Raw genomic sequence first — 23,330 nt, forward strand, 5'->3', positions numbered from 1 at the left:
GAAAATATTGAATATAAAATACAGAAAGCTTTATGAGAGATTTCCAGAACATGAAAGAAACTGTGCACACACACATTGTCATTGGAAATGGAAGAACCTACAGCATTCTGTCCTACAGACTTCTGGAATTGACAGCCAACAACAAATATTTATGGAGACAAAAATCGAAACAAACAAAGCACTACTGAAGCGGCTGCTGGAAGTAACACTGTACTTAGCCTTCAGGAATCTGCCAGTCAGGGCCAGCACAAATACACTAGATGAGCCAGACAATGGAAATTTGGCATATTTGAGCTGTTGGCAAAGTATGACAGTATCCTAAATGACCATTTAAAAAACATTAGAGGGCATCTGCAACAGGGAGAGACTCCAAGCTCATTACCTTTCACCTGACAGCCAAAACGAATTGATTGAACTTTGTGCTCAGCGTGTCCTAAACACTATTTTGAGGGAAAGGCAAGAAACAACATTCTATTCCATAATGTGTGATGCAACCCCAGATGTGTCAAACTTGGAGCAAAATGTATTGTTGCTGAGGTATGTCAGTCAAACCTCCCCTGAGGGTGGGTGGGAAATAAACGAACGTTTCCTTGAGATTAAGGACTTTTCAAAAAAGACAGGAGAGGAAATCGCCACATTGGTGGAACAATCACTAGGTGAACATGGGATAGATATGGCTGATTGCAGGGGTCAGTGCTATGATAATGGAGCTAACATGGCAGGAAAAGTGAGAGGAGTGCAAGCTCCCATAGTGAATAAAAATCCCTTGGCCACATACTCACCATGTGCATCTCACACGTTAAACCTAGTTGGTGTCCATGCAGCCCTGCCCAGAAATAGACATATTCTTTAGACCCAAAGCTGAAGCACAAGGTCTAAAGACCTCCTTTCAGTCCTTTAATGCAGTTTTGCTCCTCACTTTTTGGGTCAAGGTGTTACAATGCATAGAGGCTAGAAACCTTACCAGCCAGTCCTCAACCATCTCACCTGATGTGCTAAGCTGTCAATATAAAAGGAGATTGGCTGCATGCGTGCATCATGGGACAGTTTTCTGACAGAGGCAACTGCTGTTGCCACATCCATGGAAATCAAATCCCAGTTAGAAATGAAACAGAGAAAGAGGAAACATTTCTTTGATGAGTCAGAAAAGCAAGGGACAGAGGAGCAAAGCCCAGAGATCCTATTCAGAGATAGAGTGTTTCATGTTGCAATGGACAGCATCATCTCTCAACTACATGTATGGTTCTCATCAATGCAGCAGAGATGTAACGAGTTCTGAGTCCTGTGGAAATTCAGAGATATGCCACAGGACAGCATCAGGGCATCATGCTCAAAGCTCTCTAAGAAATATAAGAATGACCTCACAGAGTCCCTTGAAGACCAAATTCAGCCCTTAAAGAAAATATATAGTGCAACTTTTGAAGATGGTCTTGGACCTCTGGACCTACTTAATGCCATATACACAATGGGACTACATAGCATTTATGGAGACCTGTGAGTCCTGCTGTGTATTTTCCTGTCTCTGCCTGTGACTCTGGCTGGAGGTGAGCAGGCCTTCAGTAAAATGAAGATAATAAAAAATGTATGTCCCAGGAGAGGCTCAAGGGTTTGGCAATGCTCTCCATAGAGCGTCGGCCTGCCAAGAAACTGGACTTTATCGTAGATGATTTTGCCACAACGAAAGTTTGGCGCATGGCATTTGGAGTTCAAATCTAAACAAATCTAAACTAGCCTACAATACAATGGTAAATATTTATTTATTCCCTGCTAGTGTCAGAATTCATAGGTCAGGTAAAACCTGAGAGGATTTATTAGCACCATCGACTGATTGTACCATTGAAGGTGTTACAGTAATGAAAATAATGATATTTCTCAAGGCTGTTATTGTAACGATACCTCTACATTAAGATAAGTGAATATGAGTTTAGCGTGGTGTGAATGCACAAGACAAATCCTACAAGAATGTGTCTCATTGAACTTCGCTAATGCAGATGGAGCCTGAAATGTAATGCATATACTGTAGATGTTTAAGGACTGCTAATAGATGTTTAAGGACTTCTTATATTTATGTTGTCCTGTCCTGGTACGGCAGGCTCGCCAGGCCAGTGAGATCCCATGTCCTCTCTCCATCATTTGGACACCTGTTTTGTTGTTTATTGCCCTCACATGTTGCCCTAATCACTGTCCCTAATCAAGTTCCTCTTTTCCTAGTGTGTCTTGTTGGTCTTTGTTTGGCGTAAGCCATATGTAACGCTGTTCTGTCTAGTCTAGTTGTCTAGTACATGTTTTATTATGTTCTAGTTCTTGTTTTAATGTCCTCTGTTCTCCCTGCGCATGTGTCGATTGCAGAGACAATCCCAGCGACCCAGATAACCACTGTTGTAATAGATAAACAGCGACAGAAAGGAACACACACACACACACACGCACACACCCGCACACACACACACGCACACACCCGCACACACGCACACACACACATGCACACACGCACACACCCGCACACACACACACACGCACACACCCGCACACACACACACGCACACACACACACGCACACATGCACACACACACACGCACGCACACGCACACACACACACGCACACATGCACACACACACACGCACGCATACACACACACACACGCACACAGAGACACAGACACACACACACAGAGACACAGACACACACACACACAGACACACACACACACACACTATGCAGCCCTAAAAGGGCAAAGTGAGATGAATCACTGTTGCTGAGTGGTATTATATCCATTCACAGTTTCTGGTGGTAATTTATGGCCTCTTTGCACAGGGGAACCCTAAACTAGCAGGATGAGGATGTGCCCCAAATGCCACTCCATTCCCTAGATAGTACTGTACTTAGTACACTGCCCCAAGGAAATAGGGTGCCTGTTCCGCATGCAGTCGTAGCATCACCCTAAGTCAACAGAGACTCCTTCAGGTTTAATCAACACCTCCTTGAAAACCTCTTGAGCCAGCCAACTCACACAGCCACACCGTCACTGTCAAGTCAACATGGGGTTGGACTGTACGTAAACAGGACAGGATTTCATAAAATATAGTATTGAGATGAAAATGCAGGTGCTATACTCCTCAGACATACAGGACCCACCAGGTCAAACTGAGGGACAGGGAGGGAGGGATGGATGGAGGTAGAGAAAGGAGGTAGAGAGAATAGGGAGAGATACAGGGAGGGAGGTAGAGAGAGAGAGGTAGAAAACAGGAGTTAGAGAGAAGAAGGTGGAGAATGAGGAAGACAAAGAAAGGAAGAAAGAGAGAGAAGCAAGAAGAAACATTTGTTGGAGGTACTGTATGTGGTGGTGGGAGTGGTTTAACTGATCCTGAATCAGCATGGTGTCTGGTGGTGGTGGGAGTGGTTTAACTGATCCTGAATCAGCATGGTGTCTGGTGGTGGTGGGAGTGGTTTAAATTATCTTGAATCAGCATGGTTTGTGGTGGTGGTGGGAGTGGTTTAAATTATCCTGAATCAGCATGGTTTGTGGTGGTGGTGGGAGTGGTTTAAATTATCTTGAATTAGCATGGTTTGTGGTGGTGGTGGGAGTGGTTTAAATTATCTTGAATCAGCATGGTTTGTGGTGGTGGTGGGAGTGGTTTAAATTATCTTGAATCAGCATGGTTTGTGGTGGTGGTGGGAGTGGTTTAAATTATCTTGAATCAGCATGGTTTGTGGTGGTGGTGGGAGTGGTTTAAATTATCTTGAATCAGCATGGTTTGTGGTGGTGGTGGGAGTGGTTTAAATTATCTTGAATCAGCATGGTTTGTGGTGGTGGTGGGAGTGGTTTAAATTATCTTGAATCAGCATGGTTTGTGGTGGTGGTGGGAGTGGTTTAACTGATCCTGAATTGTAGCAGAGGCCTTTACAGTATAAAGTAAATTTGATTGATGGAATGATTAAAGGTTCATTGTTTGAAGTTTATTTAATTTTTGAATATCCCCTGTATTGACTGGATCTTTTAATCATTGAGTAATATATGCGTATTTGCAATCCATCATCGTTGAATATCTAGCTTAACGGATTTGACCTTGAAGTCTAGTTTTAGTTTTAATTTCCCTGACAGAAATAAGTTTCCGCCCCTGTTTTCCATGGAAATTTCATCTGACGCTATTGAATAGCATTCCTGTAAACAACAAATATGGTAATCCTTCTCTTTAAGCCATGTGAACACTGTTCTTTGTTTATTATCAGCGAGGAAATTAACATAACAACTAGTAACACTCAAATTGTGAATAGTCCTGACTAATACTTGGATATGCTGACCACTGGGCTTAGATCTATTTTGAGATGTACATGAATTCTGTCCAGAACCTTACAAAAATAAAAGAGCGTGTTTTCCACACAGTTGAACCCTAACCACCTGCTGGTCCAGGTCTGGCGGACCACCTCCTGGTCCAGATCTGGCGGACCACCTGCTGGTCCAGGTCTGGTGGACCACCTGCTGGTGCAGATCTGGCGGACCACCTGCTAATCCAGATCTGGTGGACCACCTGCTGGTCCAGGTCTGGTGGACCACCTGCTGGTGCAGATCTGGCGGACCACCTGCTAATCCAGATCTGGTGGACCACCTGCTGGTCCAGGTCTGGCGGACCACCTGCTGGTCCAGATCTGGCGAACCACCTGCTGGTCCAGGTCTGGCGGACCACCTGCTGGTCCAGGTCTGGCAGACCACCTGCTGGTCCAGATCTGGCGAACCACCTGCTGATCTAGATCTGGCGGACCACCTGCTGGTCCAGATCTGGCAGACCACCTGCTGGTCCAGATCTGGCGAACCACCTGCTGGTCCAGGTCTGGTGGACCACATGCTGGTCCAGGTCTGGGGGACCACCTGCTGGTCCAGGTCTGGCTGACCACCTGCTGGTCCAGGTCTGGCGGACCACCTGCTGGTCCAGGTCTGGCGGACCACCTGCAGGTCCAGGTCTGGCTGACTTCAGTCTACATTCAGGTTATTGTATATTATTATTATGGTTAGTGTGTGTTTCCCATTCTCTTTCCCAGAATAAACTCTTGCCAAGGGTGTTGGTTGTAAGTCTATGAGAATGCTTTCTAATGCTAGACACCTCCATTAAAAATGGAGCACTGCATTTTTATTTTTGCTGATCTAAACAAGATCTACACAAACCTGCATAATTATAGCCTATGGGCCTGTGTGTGTTTTTGTGTGTGTGTGTGTGTGGATTTTAAAATGTTTCTGCCTATCTGGCTTGGTTATCTATGAACCATCCATTCTACTCAGTACAGGGCTTTACATAATATTGCTGCTGCATGAGTTTCAATCATTAAGTAAGCTGACAACACTCACTGCAAGCATGTCCAAGAGGTCCGTCCTCCCCTTTCTCTCCTCAACTCCCTCAGCAGTCCTCCCCTCTCCCTCCTCAACTCCCTCAGCAGGCCTCCCCTCTCCCTCCTCAACTCATTCAGCAGGCCTCCCCTCTCCCTCCTCAACTCCTTCAGCAGGCCTCCCCTCTCCTTTCTCAACTCTCTCAGTAGGCCTCCTCTCTCCCTCCTCAACTCCTTCAGCAGGCCTCCCTCTCTCTCCTCAACTCCCTCAGCAGGCCTCCCCACTCTCTCCTCAACTCCCTCAGCAGGCCTCCCCTCTCACTCCTCAACTCCTTCAGCAGGTCTCCCCTCTCCCTCCTCAACTCCTTCAGCAGACCTCCCCTCTCCCTCCTCAACTCCCTCAGCAGGCCTCCCCTCTCTCTCCTCAACTCCCTCAGCAGTTCTCCCCTCTCTCTCCTCAACTCCTCAGCAGTCCTCCCCTCCCCTTCTCCTCAACTCCTCAGCAGTGGCTGCCAGTCTGCACTGTGACAAGGGAAGTCTCTGGAGAGTTAGAATCGTGTAGGCCCATTGTAGTGCAGACAAATCAAGCAAACACTGTCCTCCCTCTCCTCCAGCTCAAGATAGATTTTCAAGGTTATTTTCACAGATATCCCAGGTCTGTGTGATGATGAAGTACAGTACTGCAGCTGTATGGGTTAGACTTTATGTAAGCCAGCGTGACACTGGAGACATGTTCAGTAGCTAACCCCAATATAGGAGGCACGGATGGATGGAGGGGGAAGATATTGGATGGAGGTGGGGGAGGAGAGACTCATGGAGGGAGCTGGCAAAGAAAAGGGTATAAAGAGGGAGAGATTTGGGAGTTAAGGAGTGGTGAATAAGGAGTGTTAAGGAGTGGTGAATAAGGGGATTTGAGGAGTGGTGAATAAGGAGAGATAAGGAGTGGTGAATGAGGAGAGTTAAGGAGTGGTGAATAAGGGGATTTGAGGAGTGGTGAATAAGGAGAGATAAGGAGTGGTGAATAAGGAGAGTTAAGGAGTGGTGAATAAGGGGATTTGAGGAGTGGTGAATAAGGAGAGATAAGGAGTGGTGAATAAGGAGAGTTAAGGAGTGGTGAATAAGGAGAGTTAAGGAGTGGTGAATAAGGAGAGATAAGGAGTGATGAATAAGGAGAGATAAGGAGTGGTTAATGGGGAGAAGGGGAGTGGGGGGGGTTAAGGAGTGGTTAATGGGGGAAAGGGAGTGGGAGGGGTTAAGGAGTCATTAATGGGAGAGGAGAGGGGAGTTAAACCACTAAAGGAGGTGCTGATGTGTAGCTTTCAGTTATGATTTGATGTGATTGCACTGTGATTTTTTTGAAAGTCACTGGAGGTCTTTGTATTTTACAGCGCTGTGAAATAATATATAATCTAAAACAATAGAATCTTTTAAGAAGGGGACAAGTATTAATAAATGATGCAGGTTTTTTTAGTGAATGATTCAATCTTACATGTGGGACTGTACACAAGATCCAACGGGATTCATTCTAGCCTTCTGGCACACAATGGGTTCGGCATTGTAATGAACACTGAGTCCGGAGTGGTGTGGTTCCAATTGCAGAAGTGCAACTGTCGATTTATTGTTGTAGAATGGAGTAGGCGGGAGCACAAACAGTAAAGACGGGCAGGTAGTTTCAGTAACCAGGAGATCAGTCCTCGAAGGCAAAGGCACAGGCAGGAATCGACAGAGAGGAGAAAACCAGAAGCAGGCAGGCAGGTCAGGGTACCAGGTGATCAGTCCGCGAAGGCAACAGTACAGGCAGGGATAGACGGTAAGAGAATCCAGGGGCAGGCAGGTAGGTCGGAATTCCGGGTGATCAGTCCGCGAGGGCAACAATACAGGCAGGGTTAGACGTTAAGAGAATCCAGGGGCAGGCAGGCAGGTCGGAATTCCGGGTGATCAGTCCGCAAGGGCAACAATACAGGCAGGGTTAGGCGGGAGGAGAATCCAAGGGGCAGGTAGACAGGTCAGGACGCAGGTTTCTGGATAAGGAGATAAGACGGGAACGGGAAGGAAGAGAACAACAGGCTGGGAGTCAAAAAGGCAAATACACTTAGCTATACAAAGGCTTGGCAGGTCCACTACGAACAATACCTCACACTGGAGTGGAGGCAGAGCACAGGTTTAATAGGGAAGGAAATTGGACACAGGTGGTTAGTATTCTGGTGATTGGGATCTGGATTGCTGGATGCGTTCATGCGTATCGGGGAGTGGGAGCATAACGGTGGCAGGTGAGGAGCGTGACGGGGAGGAGTTGGAACCGGAATGGCGTGAGAACCTCACAGGTTCGAGCCCTGTCCAAAAAAACCCTAGGACAGAGTCAACAAGGCAAGAGAAATAACTTTACTCACTCTGTTTAGCCCCAAAAGCGACATTGACCGACTACCAACTAACTACCCTTAGATAAGGTCAAGTGGAGACCACAGAGTTAATTCAAAGCGTCTTTCCAGTCTTACAGGATTAACCATTTTGGAGTTTTGCAGTGTTTCAGTGACATGTACAGTTGTATGATATTGATATGAAGACCGAGGCAGAGCCTAGGTTTCACCTAATTAAAGGAAATTTCCCACCTACACAAGTGTGTTATCAGTACTATGATAAGGTCTAAAACCAGACTGGAGCACATCATAAATATTAATTTATGCTTTTTACTCCTGTATTTGAACCTTAATGGTAGTTGCGAAAGGGTAAACCCCATGCATCTGTGACTGCTGACAGGCTAAAGATAATACTAAGTATTTGAAAGACGTGAGAAGTTTATTATTCTTATAGTTTTAATCTACAGCGAAGCAAATGACCACGCCACTGACAGTCAACAACAGCAACATTACAGCTAATGAGATTTCTGATTTCAGCTTTCCGCACATCAAGTATTTAGATTGTGAGTGATTGAGAAACATCCCATCATCTATCCCTCCATCCCATTATCTATCCCTCCATCCCATCATCTATCCCTCCATCCCATCATCTATCCCTCCATCCCATCATCTATCCCTCCATCCCATCATCTATCCCTCCATCCCATCATCTATCCCTCCATCCCATCATCTATCCCTCCATCCCATCATCTATCCCTGCCTCTTTCCTTTGATCCCCCGTCTCTATTTCTCCATTATTTCCTGAACGATCCCTCCCACACTACTTGACCCGATCCCTCCCACACTACCTGACCCGATCCCTCATACACTACCTGACCTGATCCCTCCCACACTACTTGACCCGATCCCTCCCACACTACCTGACCCGATCCCTCATACACTACCTGACCCGATCCCTCATACACTACCTGACCCGATCCCTCCTTCACTACCTGACCTGATCCCTCCCACACTACCTGACCCCGATCCCTCCCACACTACCTGACCCGATCCCTCCCAGACTACCTGACCCGATCCCTCCTTCACTACCTGACCCGATCCCTCCCACACTACCTGACCTGATCCCTCCCACACTACCTGACCTGATCCCTCCCACACTACCTGACCTGATCCCTCATACACTACCTGACCTGATCCCTCATACACTACCTAACCTGATCCCTCATACACTACCTGACCTGATCCCTCCTTCACTACCTGACCTGATCCCTCCCACACTACCTGACCCGATCCCTCCCACACTACCTGACCCGATCCCTCCCAGACTACCTGACCCGATCCCTCCTTCACTACCTGACCCGATCCCTCCCACACTACCTGACCTGATCCCTCATACACTACCTGACCTGATCCCTCCCACACTACCTGACCTGATCCCTCCCACACTACCTGACCTGATCCCTCCCACACTACCTGACCTGATCCCTCCCACACTACCTGACCTGATCCCTCCCACACTACCTGACCTGATCCCTCCCACACTACCTGACCTGATCCCTCCCACACTACCTGACCTGATCCCTCCCACACTACCTGACCTGATCCCTCATACACTACCTGACCTGATCCCTCCCACACTACCTGACCTGATCCCTCATACACTACCTGACCTGATCCCTCCCACACTACCTGACCTGATCCCTCCCACACTACCTGACCTGATCCCTCCCACACTACCTGACCTGATCCCTCATACACTACCTGACCTGATCCCTCCCACACTACCTGACCTGATCCCTCATACACTACCTGACCTGATCCCTCCCACACTACCTGACCTGATCCCTCATACACTACCTGACTTGATCCCTCCCAGACTACCTGACCTGATCCCTCCCACACTACCTGACCTGATCCCTCCCACACTACCTGACCTGATCCCTCATACACTACCTGACCTGATCCCTCCCAGACTACCTGACTCAAACCCTCCACTCTTCTTACCTATATGTATGCCTCCCTTCCTCTATCTCACCTTCCTTCTATCAGTCCATCCTTCCCTTTATCAATCCCTCCCTCTCTCTGGATTCTATGTTTCCTGTTCAGCCCTAGTCTGTTTGCTGCAGACTACTCTGTGTGTGTGTGTGTTTGTGTGTGTGTTAGCACCCAGGCACACCATATGAAAAGGGCTTTCAACCTCCTCCACACTGAAATATAATTATTTGCTTCTGTAAACATGTTTTTCCTGTCACTGATATTGTAGCTGTCGTACAATATATCTAGACAGATACACAGATCTCTGCCACACATCATGTAGTTTGTACCTCCCAGTGCTGTGAGGGAACAGTTATTACTGCCTAGCGTGATTCAATAAGACTGATTGAATCTTCACAACTACCCAATGAATGATTCTTTTTCTCTAATGTAGCTGTAGGAAAAAGCAATGCGACTGCCCAAACAAATTCAAAGAGAAGACAATTATTAGTTTTATTATTTATTTCAGTGCATTAGCTTCTCATGTACATTTTTATGAATTATAATTATTATCATTACTAATGCAAAACAAATATACAGTAAAGTCTGCTGTGAGGTAGATCACAATTGTAATACCATAATTTCCCGTTTATAGTCCGTGGCTTGTATACACATTTAGAAAACATTGTCAACCACGGTTGATACATGGGTGCTAATACACAAATCTTTTCGCAGATGATTCCTTGACGACAAAGTCGTGTTAGAAACTCATGTAGTAAATATGATACAATTGGCGTCACAATGTTCTCAAAAATCTTTTTGTGTTCTTCAACAAATTAATTTTGGTAGAGCCCCATGACAGATGTTAAATATGAATGTAGAATGTACAAGTCTTAATTCTGCGGTTTATATATGGGTGCAGTTAATACTCGGGTTTGTATACACACAACATTTTTTCATTCCTTAAAACTGAAATAAAGCATTACATCTTTTTGTTTGTGACATAAAACCTTCAAATTTTAACCTACACATTGCTTTGATGGACAACTTGTGGAATATTAGTATTGTTTTTTCAAATATTACTAACTGTATATTACACATCAAGAAAAAAAAGGAAATAGATGAATTACCTGTCATGTACACATTCAGCATTTTATTCTTAATCATAGTTTTTAGGTAATTATAATATGCAATTATAATTACAATTAGGTCATTCTAGCAGGGCACTGGACATTTATTCCACAACCAAGCAAAAACAAAGAATCTCAAAGTCTTTGGTTATTGTTCAGTCTGAACAAGAGGCGTGTGTGGATTCATTGGGCTGGCCCTCCCAGCTTCCCAAATGATGTATTTCTGTATCCTTTCTTGACGCTGGGAGGTCAGATTTTCAAGTGAGCCAAGAAAACAGCACACCCAGTGAGGTGAAGGAGACGTCCATGTGAGGAAGAGGAGGCGGCCATGTAAGGAGAAGGAGACGGCCATGTGAGGAGAAGGAGACGGCCATGTGAAGAGGAGGAGAAGGCCATGTGAAGAGGAGGAGAAGGCCATGTGTGGAGGAAACGGTCATGTGAGGAGGAGGAGACGGCCATGTGAAGAGAAGGAGAAGGCCATGTGAGGAGAAGGAGACAGCCATGTGAGGAGAAGAAGACGGCCATGTGAGGAGAAGGAGACGGTCATGTGAGGAGGAGGAGACGGCCACGTGAGGAGGAGGAGACGGCCATGTGAGGAGGAGGAGACGGCCATGTGAGGAGGAGGAGACGGCCACGTGAGGAGGAGGAGACGCCCATGGGAGGAGGAGGAGACGGCCATGTGAGATGTTTTTTTCACTGAAAATGTGTAACTTCAGCATTAAAACTACAACAATTAGTCTGATGAAAGTGTTCTAGCTGCATGCATAGACAGATTTTATTAGGACAGTTTATTAGGACAACCAACAGAACTGACCTACTGAGCCAAATCTGACATGTCTATATAACTCACCCCTCCAGACATGCCCATATAACCTCACCCCTCCAGACATGTCCATATAACCTCACCCCTCCAGACATGTCCATATAACCTCACCCCTCCAGACATGCCCATATAACCTCACCCCTCCAGACATGTCCATATAACCCCACCCCTCCAGACATATCCATATAACCTCACCCCTCCAGACATGCCCATATAACCTCACCCCTCCAGACATGTCCTTATAACCTCACCCCTCCAGACATGTCCATATAACCCCACCCCTCCAGACATGTCCTTATAACCTCACCCCTCCAGACATGTCCATATAACCTCACCCCTCCAGACATATCCATATAACCTCACCCCTCCAGACATGCCCGTATAACTTCACCCCTTCAGTCATGTCCTTATAACCTCACCCCTCCAGACATGTCCATATAACCCCACCCCTCCAGACATGTCCATATAACCTCACCCCTTCAGTCATGTCCATATAACCTCACCCCTCCAGACATCTCAGACTGATATTGTAGTCGTAATAAAAGGTAGACATGCTACGGTGCTGTAAAGTTAAAATCCACCTCAGCTGGTGTTATTGGATGCAGTGTTTACTGCTCACTCACCCCTGAGTCACCCTCAAGTCCCCAGACCCATGGAAACAGCACTTCTTCAAGGATACAGTGATTTTTAACATCTTCTGATGTTGGAACTCGGCTCAGGTTTTTACTCTTGCTATGTTTCATTAACTGAGTACCTAAACTAATTCAGTAAGATTCCTAACCATGAACCCCCTGCCTCACCAGATAAAGATATCATAGTTATTCAAGGAGAACAGGCTTATTTCTCTGAGATTTCCCATAATGAAAACGGTCAGATTCTCCTATTTATAAACAGATTATGCTCAGAGATATTACAACAGACGGGAATGTGCCTTTTCCCTATTAGATCAGGCAGGCATCTCTAATGTTTATTTTATTGTATAGCATACACACACACCTACACAAACACACACACACAAACACAAACAGACTCGCACGGACACACAAAGACAGACACGATAGCACACACACATACACAAATGTGCACACACCTAGACACACTCACAGCAGCAGTAGCAGTACCTTCCATCAGAGCCTGTCATTATACATTAGCGTCTCAATGGGGGCTTGCCTAAAAAAAGCGGACTGGAATATATCTTACTGGAAGAATATACTACAGATTTTTGCAATTTGTACCAAGCGTTTATCTGTACTTAAGATACTTTTTCTAAACTCTTAACGCAGCACCACTCCTACATCACGCAATTAGCCAAATAGTTCATTTTCTTCCCAAAACCACATTTTGATAATTAGATACCAACACTACATTTCAAAATGCAAAAGATACTTTTGTGCAAACCCGACTCAATATCTAATCATTCCGACAAAACACTAGAACATGTTTTCTATCCAAAAGGAACATACAGTCAAACATCGCACAACAACTTTCAAAATACAAACAGTTGATGGCATTACAAGAACTGCGTAACTTTTCCTATTTTAGTTCTACCTGCATACAATAGACAATATGAAATCCATTGGTTTTATGATTCAGTTTCCTTTAACTGGAAATCACTCTACATTTTATGGTTGAGTGTTGTGTGCATGTGACAAGAAAGATCCATAATGATGGTATTGGGTAAACTTGTATGTATAGAAAAATATATATAAGATGGTTGGGATGGTTCGTATGCTTCCCCCTAGCCTGATGACATAAAACACCAATGCTAATCTTTTGCTCCTCATAGGTAAAGGCTGGTTGAAAATGTTATTTGGCAATACCTTAAGGATTGAAAACTGTGTAGGAGCGGTATGTAGGTAACGTGATGTGCTTCCCTGAGGGACATACCTATTATGCTCACTTTGCGTGATATGACTTTGCACATTGACATACCCTGCCAAAATAGTTGTGGATCCAGGAGAACCTCAACCATTTTGCAAGTGGTTGGTCGCAGTTACTATGGGGCCCCTGAACTTGGATTGTTTCTACCTGCAGATGCTCCGCAGCTTCTGCTTGAAAATAAATATTATTGGTTAATCTTCTAGAAGCCCCAGTTGCCAGATGCACCACTTCCTGGCAGAATTCCTTCATTAATCCACAAAATCCAGGAGCGTACAGAGACATCCATGTTGTTTTACAAAGCTCACAGTAACATAATATACTTCTGGAGTGTATCTGAACACAGTCAGCAAAAATTAGACGGACAAGGACAGCACAAGCTTGACCCAAGACAATTGTTTAAGCAGGATGAGAAATACATGAGAATAGTCAAAAAATTGGGACCATTAATCATCGGTTAGTTTTCGGTGTTTTTTGTTCAGAGGAGTAACAACAATTAGTTTCAAGGAAAACCTCACCGTTAAAGCTTCCTTCCTTCCTAAAAAGCGCCTAGAGGAATATACCCAGGTGGACAATTAGGAAGCTGAAGAACAGGTGGTAGAGTTGAGTTCCAAGGTATGAGCACATTTCGTTTTTATGAGATAAGAGTGATACCTTCCATTCATTGCCATGAACAGCAGCAGAGCAATGTGAATTGAGCTGGGAATTAATCAACTGGAATGCAATTTTTACAGGTTGACTCAAACACTCATTGACCTTGAAAGTCATGATTGAATTTCATATTCAGGTTGTGCGCATAAAGGCGTGTCCCTATTGTGTTTCCACTGACCTACTGGAAGAGAACTCAACTCTGTCTATCTATCAGGGGTTTGGATGGTTACTATCAGGGACTATCAGGCGCTTCCATGGTAATATGAATCAAATAACGTTTCTCAAGGAAGTAATCGTAAAAATGTATGAATTATGAACTGGATGGTCTGGATAAATGAATCCTAAACAGGCAAAATGGTGGAAGCTGTGCCTCTTAGATAATGATAGAATAAATATTCCACAACAGCAAGCTATCGCCTTCTTTCACCTTGTATTGTAGGAGATTCCAAAACAGTATAGGGCTGTTCTGTCCATGTCAGCACATTGTGCTGGACTTTGAATTTATAATTCAAGAAAGGATAAACCTGTCTGCTGATGAAAGCTGTGGGTAAAACACGCCAGATTGACCTCTGACCTCTGCTGCGTGACAAGGGGTTCAAACTTTAACAATATGTCAGCAGGTGCTGGTCTACCTTGTTTTTAAGTATGTGCCTTTTCAGCCTAGAACATTTAAAGTTTAAGACACCAATTCCATTTTCGTTGAATGTATAATCTGTCAAGCAGCCTCGGATCAAGGCTGAAATTATATTGCATTTAAGAAGTTTTTAAACTGAAGTGACACTTCTATAGGATCACCTATATTGAGTCAAAGTCAGTACTTTCTTAAGAGTAAAATAATGTCCTGCTTTCAAGTCATCATGTGGGGGTGATTCATGTCATTATATGTCATCTGATTCCCTTTCCAATTTTCTTTTACTGTGTTCAACAGAATCTTGCAAACAAGGCAAAATAATTTCGTAAACGCATTACCAGACTGTGTGGTTTGAGATTCTTTGGAGTATGTGGAGTGCCCTAACGAGACAAATGTCCCTAAGAAGTTGGTGACATGAAAACATGGTATCCATCAAGGGGAGAGCCCGGGGGAACGAGCTGGTCATCGCCATTTTTTGCTCAGACACACAGAGCCTTGGATACTGCCGAATCCGCCCAGAGTCATCAGTGGCAGTTGTCTTGTCACCTAGACAGTCACCATGATCAAATAGTTGGAGCTACAAACTAAGGTTATTGCCAACAAAGTTTTTGTCTGTCCTGAACCTCAGGCAGAATGTGTTTAGAGTTTTACGGGAGTCGTTTAGAGTTTTTCCGTAGCCAACATCTCTGCCCACTACGCTATTTAACAAGGGGTAGTCAGTCAGTCAGTCAGGGACGGACTCTTTCACTCAATAAGAGATATTCGCTCTTCTAGGCCGGCTCTGCTTACGTGGTCCGGCAAAAATTACCAGTTGGTGTTAAAAAAAAGTACATATTCTGTTGTGTCTCTGGAACAAGGTGGTTTTGGTTTTGCACTAGGTCTCCCACAGGCTAATCGACTGGTGAGGGTTAGCACAGTATGCTGTGGGAAAATGGTGAGAGTTAGCACAGTACGCTGTGGGAAAATGGTGAGAGTTAGCACAGTACGCTGTGGGAAAATGGTGAGAGTTAGCACAGTATGCTAATCAATCTAAACATTATGTTTTTCAAAATGTTCTGTAAACATTTTTACAATATGTAAAATTTGCACTACTTCTAGTGACTAAATGCACTTTCGCTGTCCTGTCAAATGAGTTTTCCATCATTTTTCATATAACCCTACAAGACCATGTCAACACATACAATTATCTACATCTGTCCTACAAGACCATGTCAACACATAAAATGATCTACATCTGTCCTACAAGACCATGTCAACACATAAAATGACCTACATCTGTCCTACAAGACCATGTCAACACATAAAATGACCTACATCTGTCCTACAAGACCATGTCAACACATAAAATGATCTATGCCAAATTCCTTTGCACTAACTGAATGTAATGCCTTGGACGTGGAGGTATTACGGTAACTGCAAAAACATCTGATTTACTTCCAAGTACATCCAGGATTCAGAGTTGGCTAGGTAACCAGGCCACGGTGATATTGTTAAATAGCAATTAATGCAGCATATAATCATCTGTGTGTGTATGTGTGTGTGTGTGTATTTGTGCATGTGCGTGTGTCTGTGTGTATGTGTGTGAATGTGTATGTGCGTGTCTGTGTGTATGTGTGTGTATGTGTGTGTGTGCGTGTGTGTGTATGTACTTGTATGTGTGCGTGTGTGTGTGTTTGTATGTATGTGTGTGTACGTGTATGTATGCATGTGTGTTGGTATGTGTGGGTGTGTGTATGTGTTTGTGTGGGTGTGTGTATGTGTTTGTGTATGTATGTGCATGTGTGTGTATGTGTGTGTGTGTGTGTGTGTTTGAGTATGTATGTGTGTGTGTGTGTGTATAGGTGTGCGTGTGTGTGTATGTGTATATGTGCATACACACACAGACAAACACACACATACTGTACACAGTACACACATACACACAGACACATACAGAATTATACTCCCGGTCCTCCTCTACACCTCCTCCTCTACACCTCCTCCTCTGCGCCACCTCCTCTACAACCTGATTAGCCTGAAGCTGAGAGATGAACAACTAGCCAGATGGTGGTACAGAACACAATTTCTCTCTCCCTTTCTCTCTCCCTCTCTCTCCCACCCTTTTTCTCTCCTCTCAGTCTGTCTCTCTGTTCCTTTCACTGTCCCTCTCTCTCCATCTCTCCCTTTCTCTGTCCTTCTGACTCCGCGGCTCCCTCCCATCTCGTCCTCACTCTTTCTGTGTCTCTGTCTCCATCACTCTATCTCTCTGCCTCTCTCTGTGTCTTTGTCATACTCTCTTGTCTTTTTTGATTTCCATGGTAAACAGTGCAAAGCATCAGTGGATACAGTACATACAGTGGGTATAAAAAGTATACACACCCCTGTTAAGTTAAATGAGACCAAAATAAATCATGTCAGAACTTTTTCCACTTTTAATGTGACCTATAATGTAAACAATTCAATTGAAGAACAAACATGAAAAACAAAAACCTTATAAAAAACCTGGTTGCAGAAGTGCACACCCTCTTATAACTGGGGATGTGGCTGTGTTCAGAATTAACCAATCACATTCAAACTCATGTTAAATAGAAGTCATTACACACCAGCCATCATTTAAAGTGACTCTGATTAATCACAAATGTTCTAATAGGATTTTCCTGACACTTTCTAAGTTGCATCTCAGAGCAAAAGCCATGGTCCGCAGAGAGCTTCCAAAGCATCAGAGGGATCTCATTGGTGAAAGATATCAGTCAGGAGAAGGGTACAAAAGAATTTCCAAAGAATTACATATACCATGGAACAGTGAAGACAGTCATCATCAAGTGGAGAAAATATGGCACATCAGAGATATTACCAAGAACTGGATGTCTCCAAAATTTATGAAAAGACGAGAAGAAAACTGGTCAGGGGGCTTCCAAAAATCCTACAGCAATTTTAAAGGAACTGTAGGAATTTCTGACAAGTACTGGCTCTGTGCAACATGTGACAACAATCTCCCGTATTCTTCATATGAATGGGTTATGGGGTAGGGTGGCAAGACAAAGAAAAACACCCTAGCCCGGCGGAAGTTTGCAAAAACAAACATCATGTCCCCCTAAAGCACTTGGGAAAATGTGTTATGGTCTGATTAAACCAAGGTTAAACTTTTTGGCCATTATTCCAAAAGGTATGTTTGGCGCAAAAACAACAGTGCACATCACCCAAAGAACACCATACCCACAGTGAAGCATAGTGGTGGCAGCATCATGCTTTGGGGCTGTTTTTCTTCTGCTGGTACTGGGGCCTTAGTCAGGGTGGAGGGAATTATGAAATACCAGGCAATTTTTACACAAAACCTTTAGGCATCGGTTAGAAAGCTGAAGATGAAGAGGAAGTTCACCTTTCAGCACAACAATGACCCAAAGCATACATCCAAATCCACAAAAGCATGGCTTCACCAGAAGAAGATTAATGTTTTGGAATGGCCCAGCCAGAGCCCAGCCCTGAATCCAAATCCAAATCTGTGGGGTGATCTGAAGAGGGTTGTCCACAGGAGATTTGGAGCGCTTTTGCAAAGAAGAGTGGGCAAATATTGCCACGTCAAGATGTGCCATGCTAATAGACTCCTACCAAAAAACACTGAGTGGTGTAATAAAATCAAAAGGTGCTTCAACAAAGCATTAGTTTAAGGGTGTGCACACTTATGGAACCAGGTTATTGTGAGTTTTTTATATTACATTTTTTCCCCTCAAAGATTTCAGTTTGTTTTTCAATAGAATTGTTTACGTTATAGGTCATATTAAAGGTGGAAAACGTTCTGACATGATTTATCTGTCTCATTCTTTTACATCACAAGAACCTGGCATTTTAACAGGGGTGTGTAGACTTTTTAATACCCACTGTATTATTTCACACACTGTTGCTCTATGTTTTGTGTCAGTTTAATTGTCAGTCTGTATGTCATTCAGTCTGTCTGGCTTGCAGTCTGTCCATCAATCTGTCTCCCAGTCTTCCTTTCTCATTCTCTCTCATTGTCTTTTTCTATATTTTCCTCTCTCTGAAAACAAAATATGTAAGGCTGCCAAAAAGAATACAGAAGAGAAAAAATAAGAGAAAATATAAAAGAAAAGGAAAGAATAGTAAATAGGACAAAACAAGGATATAAACCCTCTTGAGACATTAAAGTAGAATCCAGAGTTGCTTGCGGCTCATAAGGCAGTAAAATATCTATATAATTGGGCCTTTACATGAGTTGCACTAAAGCACAACTACTGACAGCAGAACCAAGATCTTCAGTAAACCAGAATATGTCCGTAGGTACCCTCTCTGCAGTACATCTAGCTTTCATCTTTCCGAAATGTCACATAGTAAATTTAATCAAGACATAAAAACAAGACATATGTTTTTGTCTTGAGTAAAATCAGATGTATTCATCTTTGTTTTTGAGTAAAATCAGATTCATTCATTTACCTTTACTATTTTACAATACAATAATTTTCTATTTTTGCAAGTTTTTCAGTTAATGTTTTCGGATGCATGGTACATTTCACTTATTCAGAGAGACTAACATACATTATTAATTATATTCATTTAGCACATAGTTTAGTTAACTGCATTATACTGGGGAGAGGGGAGGATTGAGTGGTCAAAGGAGTTAACACTCCGAAGGGGCTCACACTCTAAATGGGCTAACACTCCAAAGGTGCTCACACTCCAAAGATGCTCACTCTCCAAAGGTGCTCACTCTCCAAAGGGGCTCATATTCCAAAGGGGCTAACACTCCGAAAAGGATAACACTCTGAAAGGGATAACACTCCGAAAGGGCTAACACTCCAAAGGGGCTAACACTCCGAAAGGGATAACACTCCAAAGGTGCTCACACTCCAAAGGTGCTCACATTCCAAAGGTGCTCACACTCCAAAGGGGCTAACATTCCAGAAAGGCTAACACTCCAAAGGGTTCCATTAAGGAGAGACAGGTCTGCTAGTATCAGTGGCCTGGTTCCATTAAAGTGAGACAGAATGAGCTGGAGGCAGTGAGCCCTAATGCCTTAATCCTAATCAAGGCTAACTCAGCCAGGTAATTAGACATTAATTACATTGCTGTTGGCAATTATCTCTTCCCTCCTCCTCCCTCTCTCCTTTCCCCCTCTCTCACTTTCCTCCTCTCTCCCCTCTCCTCTCTCTCCCCTCTCCTCTCTCTCCCCTCTCCCCCCTCTCCCCTCTCCTCCTATCATGTCACATCTGTAGTGTTCCCTCTTTAAGTCACTGAGTCTGAGTGAAACAAAACGTATCCTGGTACCGGCCATGTTTATGCTGTACAGCTCCACTGACCACAGAGGATTGGCAGGACAACACATACAGATCCGGAACCAAGCTATAGTGTACTTCAAAACCACGTTGCCATGTCAACCATACTGCGTGTGATTTTACAGTAAACAATAATATTAATAATATAGATGATAATGATGATGATTATAATAATCATTTATTCATCTTCTGTTTTGCTTTACATTATTAAAAAATTGTTTTGCATTTAAATAGAAATACATAAACCATGTATTTAGCTAAAACAGATAAAACCGTAGGTCTGGTCTCTTGCACTACACAACAGTGTTCCGCTACAATGGAAGGTTTGGGTTATTTTAAGCCACTCACAGAGGGAGCCACAGTCCAGAAGGATCCTCATAGATTTAGCCATACTAAACAATGCTGTTTCACCTAGTCTTCAGTGTGTGTGTGTGTGTGTGTGTGTGTGTGTTTGTATACAATACAGGGAGTATGATGTTTCTAAAAATAGACCTGGAAACAATACGATATGAGGACGATTACTGATGACTCACCTAGAGATATTCAACGCCACCAATTAAATACTTATTTCTTCCTTCCAAACAATGCAAAAAAAATTATCAGTATTACAGCTCTGGAAATTGAAAAGTAAGGTTGAAAAGTAAGTAAGGAAAAGTAAGGTTCTGAGTGTGGAACAGAAGGGTTGAAATTAAGAGACTGCAAAAATTATGAGACTGCAAATTAAATGCTTTTGTTCCTCACTCACTGCAGTAGATTGTTTACTCAAATACTAACTGTGGGGGCATTTACCCAAGGTTCTGGGGGGGGGGGGCATTTACCCCAGGTGCTGGGAAGAGACAGATGGAGAAACAGCTGAATCAAGTCACACAGAATCATTCGTCATCAAGAATGGTCCCTCGCTTCTATATTAAAAATGCAGATGGAGAGAAGCAGCAGGAGAGAGTAGTAGAGAAGTCGAGAGAGTGCAGTAGGGGGTGAGAGAGTATGCAAAGACTCTCTCAGTGAGAGTGCAGTAGGGGGTGAGAGAGTATGCAAAGACTCTCTCAGTGAGAGTGCAGTAGGGGGTGAGAGAGTATGCAAAGACTCTCTCAGTAAGAGTCACCTTTAAATCTTAGAACAAATTTTGAAATAGTTTGATGTGATTTTTAAAGCATTCCTATATGGCTATGTTTCTATGATATGTGCCTGGTAAGACCCTCAGATCTTCTGTCCCTGGGTTTGTAGTTCCAAATGTCAGAACCAGAATGTTTGGTGAGGCCTCTATCAGCCAATTTGGTCCTTTGGAATAGCATGTCGGAAAATCAGAGGGGCCCTCAAAACATCTGTTTATCTGGGCTTATTAAAGAGTGGTTATAAGCTTTCTCAGGTATATTAGTTATTTTTGTTATTCAGAACCTTTTTGCTGCGCTGGTTTCTCTATGGTTTTCTTCTATTTTATAATGTATGGTTTATGACATTGACTTTGTTAAGACACAATTTGCATTCACCTCTTTCGTCTTACTTGTAAATCTTCTGGCATGCATCATTTAGTGTAAGGAATGTGCCACATAAATAAGGTTTGGTTTTATAGCTGCATGAGTGAAAGAGTGAGAGAGATAGAGAATTAAAGAGAGGGAAAGAGTAGGGGAAATCGAGGGGCCCCGATACCGATAGAATGGAAGCATATAGACATGTTAAATGATAAATTCAAATTCAAAAGCCGTTGGTTTCACAGAAGACAGATTTAACTCCGGAATAATCCGCTCAAACAGATTAAATAGGAGAGGTGCACCAGACTGACCTTCTTCTCAATTAGCGGATATGAAACATATTCATTAGACTATGAAAGAGTCCCAAATTGCACTCTATTGTCTTTTATACTGCACTACTTTGAGCAGTGTTCAGTGGGAATGGGATGCCATTTGGGAAGGATCCTTTTGTTGTCTATGTAGCATGTTTCATGTGCACTAATAATATAGCTAGTGTTTTCTGGTCTGCCCCCTAAAATAGACATGGATCTTCAATGTTGTCATTAAAACAGTATCTATTTCAACAGATATTATTCAGCCAATCAATTGCTTAATACCGCAGTATTCAAATTAGGGTCTGGCCCATCTAGGGGCCAGCCATGGTACCATATGGGTCCTTGTGAAGATCTCCCCAAACTATTAACAAAAAATCTATTTCTTTTATGTTTGGTTTAACCTTGAAGATGGGAAAACTTAACACAAAAATGATGTGTGTGGAGGTTACTGAATTGTGTAGGGAGGAAAGGAGAATAGTTTGTGTTATTCCTACACAGCCCTGCTACTCTACCCACCCCTGTTCATACATATAGAACATTTGACTGCAAATTCAAATACAAATATTGGTGCAGACTTACCTGAATGGTGTTGTGAGGAAGGGATCAGGTCAAAGGACAGGAAAGCCATTGTGCAGAATTTGTATTATATGTAAATCTACAGGAGAGGGTTATTTTTCTGATTGTGCATATGTGTCCTAGTCATTTTATTAAACTACAGGAGAGGGTCACTTTTCTGATTGTGCATATGTGTCCTAGTCATTTTATTAAACTACAGGAGAGGGTTACTTTTCTGATTGTATTGTATTCTAAATATGTATTGAGAATATTAATTTGTTCTGTTAATACAACTTCTACTAATACTAACAATAATAGAAGTGTATGTTTTGAGTCATGGAATTTGGGTTGCAGTTTATCACTTTTAAATAGTCTCAAACTCCCAAAGAAAAAACACACACAGTCCTACAGAGGCTGAATTTGATGAGATTCTTTTTTTGCCCTCAGCTATAATGTAATTCTTAATTGGCGAGCACTCCGTTAGAAAACCAGCAGGACGACATTCAATTAAGACCCAATTTAAAACCTAAAGTCATTTTGCTGATGGCGGGTGGTTTCCAAGGGAGTGAGGAAGATGTCTTGAGGGATTATGGGCTAGGAACGTAGGAGGGATTCTCTAGTCTGTCTTTCATTCAGAGTCTTTTTATAGGCTCTATGTACAGTGATTAAACGTCAGTGTTTACTGTCCAGTTTTTGTAATCCAGTGTTTAAAGGCCAGTGTTTACGGTCCAGTTTTTGTAGTCTAGTGTTTAAAGGCCAGTGTTTACAGTCCAGTGTTAACAGTCCAGTGTTTACAATCCAGTGTTAACAGTCCAGTTTTTACAGTCCAGTGTTTAAAGACCAGTGTATAAAGGCTAGTGTTTACTGTCCAATGTTTACAGTCCAGTGTTTACAGTCCAGTGTTAACAGTCCAGGGTTTACAGTCCAGGGTTTAAAGTCCAGGGTTTACAATCCAGTGTT

General features: G+C 43.3%; 1 protein-coding gene across 1 annotated transcript in view; it reads left to right on the plus strand.

Annotated features, from left to right (window-relative positions):
• Window positions 1-7,556: 7,556 nt before the first annotated feature.
• The window catches only part of LOC117594516 (uncharacterized protein PB18E9.04c-like), a 34,776-nt gene continuing 19,002 nt past the window's right edge, over window positions 7,557-23,330 (plus strand). Inside the window, exons 1-2 of the mRNA XM_034292355.1 lie at window positions 7,557-7,591; window positions 8,739-9,688. Coding sequence (XP_034148246.1) covers window positions 7,557-7,591; window positions 8,739-9,688 — 985 coding nt within the window. The remainder of the gene's footprint in view (window positions 7,592-8,738; window positions 9,689-23,330) is intronic.

The sequence above is a fragment of the Esox lucius genome, chromosome 5, assembly GCF_011004845.1.
Source record: "Esox lucius isolate fEsoLuc1 chromosome 5, fEsoLuc1.pri, whole genome shotgun sequence".
Taxonomy (NCBI): Eukaryota; Metazoa; Chordata; class Actinopteri; order Esociformes; family Esocidae; genus Esox; species Esox lucius.